General features: G+C 34.9%; 1 protein-coding gene across 1 annotated transcript; it reads left to right on the plus strand.

Annotated features, from left to right (window-relative positions):
* Positions 1-3638: 3638 nt before the first annotated feature.
* Positions 3639-4780, plus strand: LOC114716979 (zinc finger protein GIS3-like). The gene has a single exon (XM_028902059.1). The coding sequence runs from the start codon at positions 3800-3802 to the stop codon at positions 4589-4591; it is 792 nt and encodes a 263-aa protein (XP_028757892.1). The 5' UTR covers positions 3639-3799; the 3' UTR covers positions 4592-4780.
* The last annotated feature ends 6237 nt before the right edge of the window (positions 4781-11017 follow it).

Consider the following 11017-nt stretch of genomic DNA (forward strand, 5'->3'; position numbering starts at 1 on the left):
TTTTCCGCCAATGGTTTGAAATCCTATTTAATAGATATATATATATATATATATAAACATCACACTAATACAATAATTTAGTGCCCCCACAGGGGCGCATATATATGAATGAATATTCTAATGTGATGATGCACATCATTGATCACAATAAGTTGTTTTATTATTAATTACTATTACTACTACTATTATTATTATGGGCATTCTCGGATTTTATTCAAGCAATGATTATTCTTTGGAACCATTTGAAATAGATACATTTAACCTAAATTAAGATGCAATCCTTCAACTAGTTCCTTTTTGTTTTTTGATACAGTTATTTGATATTTAATAACCTTATCAAATTAAGGAGTGTTAGCCTAATCGAGAATAATAGCAAGATTTAATTTATCAACAAATAAAGTTTGAAAATCTTCAATCTTATCTATAAAACCCCTTTGAATACCATTATTATTGTTGGATATATATATCAATCACTTCATTCAAAATTACTTTTCAACTATGGCAAAAAAAAAAAAAACTACTACTTCAAATATGACATGATCTCATATTTGAATTTGTATCATGGAAACAATTCTTTCATCAAATCTCTGATGTCAATGGAAGATTATCTTTTAGGATCACCAAAGCCCACAAAAACTCAACACAAGCTCATTAAACTGTTGGCTTTCATTATGATTAACTAGCTTGACCTCTCATTACCCATGTTATATATATAATAGTACTAATAACTAATTAGTTTAATAGATTATTGGCAACTATTGTGGATTGTATATGTGCTATAATGATGATTGATGATCGAATCTAACGGTCACAAAAGAATTGTGAGCTTTCACTCCAAAGTTGATCCAATCATGGGAATTCACAAAGATATTTGGGTTTAATTTCTCATACATGGGAAAAAATTATTTGACTAATTGCCCAAACGGCAACAATGGGGACAAGGTGGGTCCCAACAGGAGTTGCGATGAAGACTTAGAGAGTATGATACATTAAATATTTCTAACCATTATGATTATTATTAATTATTATGCTTTTTAAGTGGGATACTACAAACCCTAAAAAAGCTCTCACACTCTCGTAGTTAGTAAGATTCGCACAGATCTCTCCCAAAGAAAGAAAACATCTTTACAAATTTATATATTTGTAGATTTCAACGTCAATCACGCAAACATCCTAAACAATTATTCATCATCAAACACGTAATGGTAGGGACCCAAACCCTAAGTTCTGTAAACTCACCTGAACGTTATATATTCAATCTCTCTCTCTCTCTCTCTCTCCAGGTCATGATCTATAAGGAAATGCCCTTTCAAACAAGGAAACTGTGATGTTTTTGGCGACTAGATATCTCATTTTGTTTTCATATGGTAAGGTTTTCCAAGGGCAAAAAGAAACAAAAAAAAAAAAGAAACTTTTTTTTTTTTTTTTAAAACTTTAGTTAGGGACATCTCAAAGTAACTATAGGATTGAAGCAGAAGCCGAGCTTCTTGTGTTGACTTTTATGGACGAAAAAAGCCATGATCATGATGATATATCTGAGACAATATATATGGGGACAAGAAGAGAGAGAAGAGGTTGGAATAATGTGGAACAGACATATCTAGCATGAGATATGGGAAGATGAATACGATGTTGACACGTGGGCCACAAAGCAGTGATTGGCAATGGGACTGACGGTGTTAGATCTGAGCATCATCGTCGTCGTCATCATCGTCAATATCTCAGTTTAGGATACTGGACGCCATATATCATACTATGTAACTAAGCTCCTAACTGGCTTCATCTCTCTCTGCATGTAGCCAGGGCTGCTTTGACTTTTTCTAAAGAGAGAAAGTGAACAGTCTTGTGTTGGTGGTGGGTGAGAGCAGTGTCGGCTTCTCTTACAGATCCATAATTGATGCAATAGGAAACACTGTACCACCATCTACCAATATTTGTCACAGGTGTCCTTGGCTAACATATAATCTTATAATTTACTGATACGAATGCTTCTTTATATATAAAAACTGATGGATTTGACCTTTTAATAAAAGAAACAACGGTTTTAAGTTTGAATTTGGAGATATATATTGGAAGTGTCTGGTTGTCTTTGTACCGCTATAAATCTACCCGACTGTGTGAATTAAGTGGGGCCTAATATTAGTTTCGGTCCTAATTATAAAATCTATAAATAAGGTACTATGATTAAGATAGGAGGTAATATAACTTTTAAACAGCGGATCTTAAACAACGAAAGGGTATCCGAATAAAGCTAAAATTTGGAATAAGATACCTAAAAATTTGCTAATTGTGAGCTGTGCAGGAGTGGTGGGTCGGAGGAAGCAGCAGCAGGCTGAGGAGGAAACAACTGAGACGCGGGCTGCACGCCTCACGGTGGCTTATTGGGTTTCGTTCCTCTACCAAAGTTTCTGAGATAAGTTCTGTAAACAGTATGTGAGATTACGAAACTACCCCTGCAAGAGGAGGTGGTGGGAGAGGAAAAAAGCTTTCATTTCAGGCTTCAATTATAATGATGGGAAATTAATTATTTGTTGCTGTAGCCAGCTTGGGTTTTTTCCCCGCCTCTCAACCATTGTTGGAGGAAAATGGTGGCAAAACGTACGTGTCATAAATGGAGTGGGTCAATCACTGTGACGACATGAACAGAAGATTCTTCTTCCTCTTCATCATCATCTTTTCATAGCAAATGCCGAGTAGTTGCTTCAAACACTCATCTGATAAGCTGCTTCTTGATTGGACCTTCTCACGCAAAGTTTCAAAACGCATCAAAAAAGAGTGGAAGCAAAGTGCCACACAACATCCCACACAACATATCCCTCCAAATTTTCCAACCTAATTGCTTTGCTTTTAACACACAAACACACACATCCCCCCTCTCTCTCTCCCCCTCCCCGGTTGGTTGGAAAATCAATTTGCATCATGTCTTCAATAGGTTTGGGTAGTAATATATAAAACTTGGTGACGGGTCCATTATTATTTGTACTATATATATATATATATTTTGCATGTTTGCTTATTGAAATGACTTTGATGCCTCTAATTAATTAATAAACCATTAAGTTCATCATCAGTTAAACCGTTGCCCTTCAACGTGCATATAGAAACCCTATATATTATGCTTCGTATAGGGTATGTGTATGTGAAGCAGCAAAATTTAAAAAAAAAAAAAATCGAAGTCGTTTGTGTATAAGTATATGTTGGTGATCCAACGGGGCAATCATTTTTTATGGTTAAACCCGTATCAAACTCCAATCTCACATGCACCACATACTTAATAATCCAGTCTTAGCTTGCCCCAATATTTTGATTACAAAATGAATACCCAGTTGATGATATTGTATTATTATTACTATTATATGTGGCTGATTTTACAGAAAATGCTCCATTTTGGTCAAATAATTGAGAAGTAAGGTCAGTTTGGTAACTTCAACATGGGAACTGGGAAGAGACAAACGCAATCCCTTGGGTCCCCTGAGCATTCTTGGGTCGTGTTCCCATATTTCACACACTTTCTCTTCTCCTCGGGACGTCCGCAAACTAATCCTCTCTCTCACTTTCTCTCTCTCTCTTCACTGTGTACTTATTTGTGTATGGCTCTTGTCAAAACTCACTCCTGAATCCCAAGTATAAATAGACCCACAACGCATGCAGAAACTCCTTGTAGTATATATTTTCACACTTATAATCTCTCTCTCCCTCTCTCTCTAAATCTCACATCTCCTCTTTGATCTGTCTCACACTTTCACTTACCCTTTCGGTTTCATATTCAAAGTTTCTAACTTTGATTCAAATCTCAGTTATGGAGGATCCGATTGATCAGTACCAAACGAAAAGAGCTAACCCCACTAATTCCACCACGAGATTAAAGCTCTTCGGCTTCAATGTTCAAGAAGATATGGAAGATGAAGTGGTGCTTGAAGATGTATCAGATTCCAACGGCAAGCCTGCCACCCCGTCTGGGTCACAGGATTCCGGCGGCGGCGGAGGAGGTGGCGGTGCGGCGTTCCTTCCTTCCTCCGGTGACAGGAAATACGAGTGTCAGTATTGTTGCCGAGAGTTTGCGAATTCACAAGCGCTTGGTGGGCACCAAAACGCGCACAAGAAGGAGCGTCAGCAGTTAAAGCGAGCGCAGTTGCAAGCCACGCGCAACGCCGCCGTTTCGTTTGTTCGGAACCCCATAATCTCCGCCTTCGCCCCTCCGCCGCATCTCCTGGCACCGAACGGCTCCGTTGTGATGCCGGCGGCTCCGGCCTCCTGGGTTTACATGCCACCACGTTCCGCGCCGTCTCCTTTCCACGTGTCGGTGTCGCACGGCTGTGTATTCCCGTCGTCGCCGCCGAATAACGCTGTGAATTATAGTGGTATCACCGGTGGTAGATCTGCGGGTACAGGGATGGTTTCCTACGGTGGCGGTGCAGGGGATTCGTCATCCACATTGTCGTCCCTGGGGTCGCCGCAAGGACTGTCTCGGGTCAACGGGCGGGTTGACGGGCCTTCCTTGAGTCGGTTCTCCAAGGTGGAAGCTGGGCCGAGCTTCGATGATTCGTTGGGTTTAGACTTGCACCTTAGCCTGGCACCGGCTGCGCCGTGATGTCTCGGCTCGGCTCAGTTTCGAATGAAAAATTGTATCCATCTCTATAGGTTCAGGTTTGAGACTCCGCTTATGGCTGGCTGCTACTCAGCTTCAGCTTCATGAGCTTCGGCTCTCTTCAAATCTTGTACATTTTCATATTTATTTGTTTATTTTTTTGCACTTTAAAAGCTACTGATTTTTCACTTAGCCATTGGTACACATTGCACTACTCATTACCCATTCAGTATTGTACACATGGGTGATCTCTATCTCCGTTGATGGGTTCTCATTGACTTCTAACATCATCAATTATTCTCAAATCTTCAAGAACCACAAAATATATGATAGAGAAAAATACTTTTTTTAAAAAAAAAAACGAAGCAATCAATCAAAATGGTCACTATTTGCGATGAGAATATATAATTAGCTTTTCATAAATTTTTTTATATTAATTAATTATAACTGCTTGTAGTGTACAAACATGCATGCACCATTATTTTGGTGTTATATTATAATTTGGACAATGACTTGAGCATATCGATCACAGTATGGAGAGTGACTCATATCTGACCTGTAATACATGTTTTTGAAGCTTTTGACAACCAGTTTTATATATCAGTGTCAAAAACCTAGCTACTAGAAGCTTGGCTTATGTACCACGAGACTCATATAATAAATAAATAATTAAATTAATTCCTGCTATAATGAGCACATATAGCAATTAACAACAAGAATGCTAGCAATTACTAGCTAGTATAATTTGTTTAAAAAAAATACATAAAGTAGCTACTTGGTTATAAACTGAGTCATTGTTGTTATATTGCACCAAATCAATCACTTAACTTTCCAGGGCATTTGATATGATTTGATTTAATTTATTGGCTACTTCATAAGTAATAGCATAGGGTTACAAGCGGGATTGAACATGCATGTGACTTCTCCACTTACAAGAGACCTCTCATGCCATTATATTAGACTACAAAGCCATCGGCTTTTTCTTGTTCTTCTTCTCTGAAAAAAGAGGAACATATTATTAAAGTGGCATTCTTTTTCTTATTCCACTGGTCATCCTTTCCTTTTTAATTATGAGTAGGAACAATAATGAGTGAACCAATAGAGATAGGTAGGGCTTATATAAAAGGTACAATTAATGTTGGAGGAAATTTATGACAATTATGAAAGAGGGTCTCTGAATTTGTGTTTCTTGTTGTAAGCTGGCGCGGCCGGATGGTACAAAATTTGTATTCACATGATGATTATTAAAGGTCACAAAAGTCTGCGTCAATATGTACTTCTGAGAGGTGAAACCCAAGAATAGTATCCGCAATAAAACGGTCATGCATTCACAATATGATATTATGCTTCTTGCTCCTTTTAATACGGCTCATGATTTTTGGGGAAAATGCGGAAAAGTCCTTCCATTAGATTTTTTTTTTTGGGTTGAGAACTAGTTAAATTAGCATACTGGTATTTTGTGTGCACAAAATTTGCAAAGTACCAATACTTTGTGTGTATTAAAACTTCTTAGATCCTTCTCATCAATAAAATTGTCAATATGGGAGACTTTCCCCTATCTTGCCTGTTTTTTTTTTTTTAATCATTTTAAGATATACTGCTCCATGTCAGCTTCATGCGTTTAGGTTTTGTTTGATACCCCAAATTTATTTTATGGAATGAAAATAAGGGGTTATATGTCCGAGAACAATGGTAAAGTTGATGTTGTATAACATGCAACTCATGAGTTACCAACAAAGAGTTAGTCTAATAGTGTAAGGTTCCACTAGATCTCTCTGAGTCTTGAGTTTGAGTCCAAAAAGAGACACTTTTGCAGGAAGAAAAAATCATGAATCCTGAATTGGATAGTCAGTTGCTCAGATACCTAGCAATAGAATCTAAAAAAAAACACAGGACACCGAGTGATAATATAAAAAAAAAATGAAAATCATGAGTTTAAATCCCAAAAATGGTCCCTCCACTCGCATGAGGCTTAATGAAATGAATACAAAACAGAATGGAATGAGAATGAGAGTGAAAAAAAATGTAGTATTTTAAAAGTATTTTTGGTGTGTCAAAAAAAAATAATGGAATTTGAGATAATATTTGTTTGACATAAATATTCTAATGATGAAATAGCAGTTTTAAGAACCCTAAAGACCAAAATACCCCTTATTGTAAAATGATAAATCAACTTTTTTTTAAAAAGAAAAAAGGTTCAAGCGGTTGCGAAGAGCTAAAGACCAAACGGAGGGAGGAGAGTGACGGTGGATATGGAGCTGCTCAGCACCAAGGGAGGTTGAGGACGATGGTGAGGAAAAATGATTGATTGCATCGGAAATTCGCATGAAATTATTGAGGGTATTTTGGTCTAAAAAGTACAGTTGCCATGAATGTGGGGGAAAAATGTAACAAAAATTCCTTCAAATTAAAACCCCTAAGCAACAACTTTTTCTTTTCAAAAAAAATTAGATGGAATTTTGGGTTTTATGGAAAGTGTCTTTTATATGTTCAGCAAACAAGATAATTTAATTTGGTCCGTTCCTTCTCTTTTCTTGAATTCAGATTATATCACACTAAAGACGATCTTAGTACGTGTTTATTTGAATATGTAGTATATTGGCCAATGACGGAATACCATATCAGCATGAAATTCCTTGCCGTAGAAGAAAAGTTGCCAGTTTGTGACTTGGAGTAAGAAGATGGAGTATTTTGTGACTTGGTCCAGTGAAAACGCTAGTATATTACTTCCTCCTATCTTAAATATAGAAATTAGTTGGAGGGTTTGCTTTAATTAAATATAAAACTTTAATTCATTTTTTCCCAAACTTATAATTTTTAAAAAATTTTAAGAGGGGTGTAGTCCATTTTATAAGCTTTAATAATTTGGTTTTGTCTTAATATTTAATGTATTTTTTCAATTTTGTCATTGATTATTTATTCTTTCTCATTTGTTATACTTTTTTTTATCACATTTTCTCACACATTTTCTTTCATCCGATTTATTATAAGAGCATATTTGGAAACAAAAAAATATTTTTAACCTATTTATTGCTTGTAACTAATTTTAACTAATTGTTCATTATCTATGAATTAGTTATTTGAAACTTATAATAAAACCAGAAAAAATATTTATTATAAATAATTAACTTAACTAATTTTTTTAATATTTATAAATTAGTTATTTATCTCCTATATTACTAATAAGAAAGAGTAAATTAGTATGCCGGCAGGAACGTTGCAAGTTTAATTTTATAAGTAAACGTTCTCAACATTAATTGAAAAAGTAATTGTTTATTTTGCCCCATAATGACCATGGAAGTGGTTGATCTCTGCTTCATTTAAACCATTAATTAATTACAAATTATATAAATATATACCAAGAAAGAAATCAAAATTAGTGGGGAAGACAATCTCCTGAGATGAAAACTGTCATTTGTTAGGAACGACATGTGGGACCAAAACTTGCCAACGTTTATACATTGTAAAGATGCAAAAGGACCTTTTCTTTTATTCTCTTCCTCTTTTTTTTTTTAAAATTTTTATAAACTTTATTAACATTCAATATAATCTCCAAAATCTTTCATTTTCTTCCTGAAGGCATCAAAAGAAGCAGTTTGTGTGTGTGTGAGAGAGAGAGAGAGAGAGATGGAGAGAGAGAGAGAGGTCATTAAGAAAACAAGAGAGACAAGAAGGACTAATCTTGTAATGAAGATCTATGTTAAGCTACAGTACAGTTTCCATCAATGGAAATCTTCTTTTGAAATTAATTGAAACTATGCTCTGAAACGCTCTTATTAAATTACAGAGAATTTTATGGAAGTTCGATCGACAAAGCTTATGTTACGTGGTTGCACACTAAGAATAAAATCCAATTTCACAGCAAGAAAAGCACGTTAGCTGCTCATGAATCAATAGGTTGAAGACACGCCAAAAAAACATAAACATAAAATAAAAATGAACACACACACACACACATATTAGGGTTTTCTTGACAGGATTGTAGTATATTCCGAAAACTCTTGTTGATTGTCCTTTGCTAACTTAAAAGTGAAGTTCAGAAATGGAACAATATTTTAAGTGAATTAAGATAACGCAAGGTCGGTGCTTTTGCCACCCATTATTGAGATCTCTGATTCATATGCGTCCAACCCAAAAGCAAGATTTGGCCACTTAAATTGTTTAACCAAAAATGAGATATATAAAGTTTCAGATGGATGACATCATCTCCCATGGCTTATTAACCATGAGATTTGGTTAATGGAATCTGGTCTAGTAGTTGATCTCCACAAGGCAACTTAAGGGAAAATATTTATATAGATAAGACTTTAAGTACGTATAAGTTGGAAGATGCTTTCGGTTTTCCTTCTTCTTTTGTAATATTTTTCTTGCTTGAAACTTGTAAAATGTCTTTGGTTTGATTCTTAGAAGCAAGAAAAGGATGGCTCTGGTTTTAGGTTTGAAACTGTGTGCATGCAATTGGAAAAGTTTTTGCTTTCCTTTCCTTTCCTTTCCTTCTTTAGGTTATTTTTTTTCTTTTGAAAAAAAAAAAAGAAAAAGAAAACTGTACTCTGATCTGATGCCTTGTGGCTGGCGAGGAAAGAAACTAATGAATGAGAAATTCGAACACAAATCCTTACTTCGCTGAGCATAAGATTCGACGTGGATTGGTTTTCCTCTTCTGCACAAAATGATAAGAAACCTTTACCCCTCTAATTAATGAACCGTCTTTAATTTCTTGTTAGTTTAAGTTTAATAAACCCATATTATTGCAAATAAATGGGAAACATTTTGAACAAATCTTTTTTCTTTCTTTTGTGACATAACTTAAATAATATTGTTCAAAAGATCAGTGAGCAAGCTAGCTCCAGGTTTCTTGGGACGACCATATACGCAAAACTCTTTTGTTAGCTTACCCATCACGTTCAAGCACTCGTGAACGATCGAAAGAAACCCAAAGAACAATTTCTTTTGAACTTTTGACATATTTAAGGCGTCAGAAAGAAGTATATATATAGTGATAAGGACACTTGAAGAAAAGTGGGAAAAAAGAAGTGGGAGTTAGATTAGGATTCTTTAATTTAATTTCCTTTTCTTACCCACACACATGTACGTACCTATAATTAATGGAGCTTGATTGGCGGTCTCGTGTTATGGTAACGTGATCAAAGGGTGGCCAGCTGGTTACCAATCAATAATGTTTAGTTTTAATTTGGAGACCTATGACTTTATTTTCCTTTCCTTTCTTTTCTTTTCTCTCTTCACAACAAAGTTCATATATTTCTTCATCACTTAACAACAAATATGTAAGACAAAGAACCCTATATATCTAAATGTTTTTCTTAACTTTTTAATCAAACAAGTTATGTTGGCATTTCCATCTTATTAATCAACCAAGCTAGTAGCTCATTAATTTGTTTTTTTCAATTGGAAAACTTGCATCATATATATTTATATATGTATATCATGTACCTTTTAGTAGGCAAACAACTACATGTGTGTAGTGCAAGCATCCACTAATTTGATGTTATTTAATTGAATCATGACAAAACATTCCAGATTAGGGGGAAATTAATAACTCAATCTGATTGATTGTATATATAGAGAGAGGGATAGAGGTTGTCAATAATAATGTTTGAAAGAAAACCGATATATGGTTGGATATTACGTAGTGTTAATTACGGTATGGAAAGATCAATGGTTGAAAGTCTTTGAAAATGTACTTAGCTGAGGTAAAACGGGAGAAAAAAAGCATCTCAAGTTGTGGAAAAATATTGCTTGATACACTCAGTATAGTTTGAATATTTTGGTCCATAATGATTTGATGTGGTTATATATAAGACAAAGCTTTAGTTGTCTACATAATGAATCGATCACTTACTCCCAGGGTTGTTCTTTACGACTTTTTATTGTTGCCTTAAATTTAGTTATCTGCTTCACAAGAAAAAATAATTACCACAGAATGTGGGGAAGCTAATTGACCAAGCGGTGCCATTTTCCAATACTCTTTCGCCTTTGTTCTTTAAAAGGTCAAGTTCATAAATAAAAAGTAGTAATAATAACAATAATGGAATCATATACAAGTTCACACAGCCATGCATGCAATTCGTATAGTGCTTTCGCCGTAACATATTAGCATATGTTCACACACGAGCTTAAGGGTGGAGTCAGAATTTTATTATGAGGGGACGCCGAGATCAAAAGGCATATAATGTATATATAAAATCTTCAAAATATCTTAATTGGGAGCTGAAAATGTATAATACATATACAATACTACCTCAAGTTCTTAATATAAAAACTAATTTGACATTTAATTTAGTCTTAAATATAAGATCCCAATTCACTTTGTCTCTCATATTTATTTATTTTTTTCAAGGTAATCCTCATAATAGTTATACCTATTAAATGTTTTATCAAATGGTACGTAGTTTTAGCTAATACACATGT

This window comes from Neltuma alba, unplaced genomic scaffold (genome assembly GCF_004799145.2).
Source record: "Neltuma alba isolate B1F8T4 unplaced genomic scaffold, ASM479914v2 tig00011700_pilon, whole genome shotgun sequence".
Classification (NCBI taxonomy): domain Eukaryota; kingdom Viridiplantae; phylum Streptophyta; class Magnoliopsida; order Fabales; family Fabaceae; genus Neltuma; species Neltuma alba.

Coding starts and splice junctions, on each gene's coding strand:
- LOC114716979 (XM_028902059.1), top strand. CDS start 3,800: ATGGAGGATCCGATTGATCAGTACCAAACGAAAAGAGCTAACCCCACT.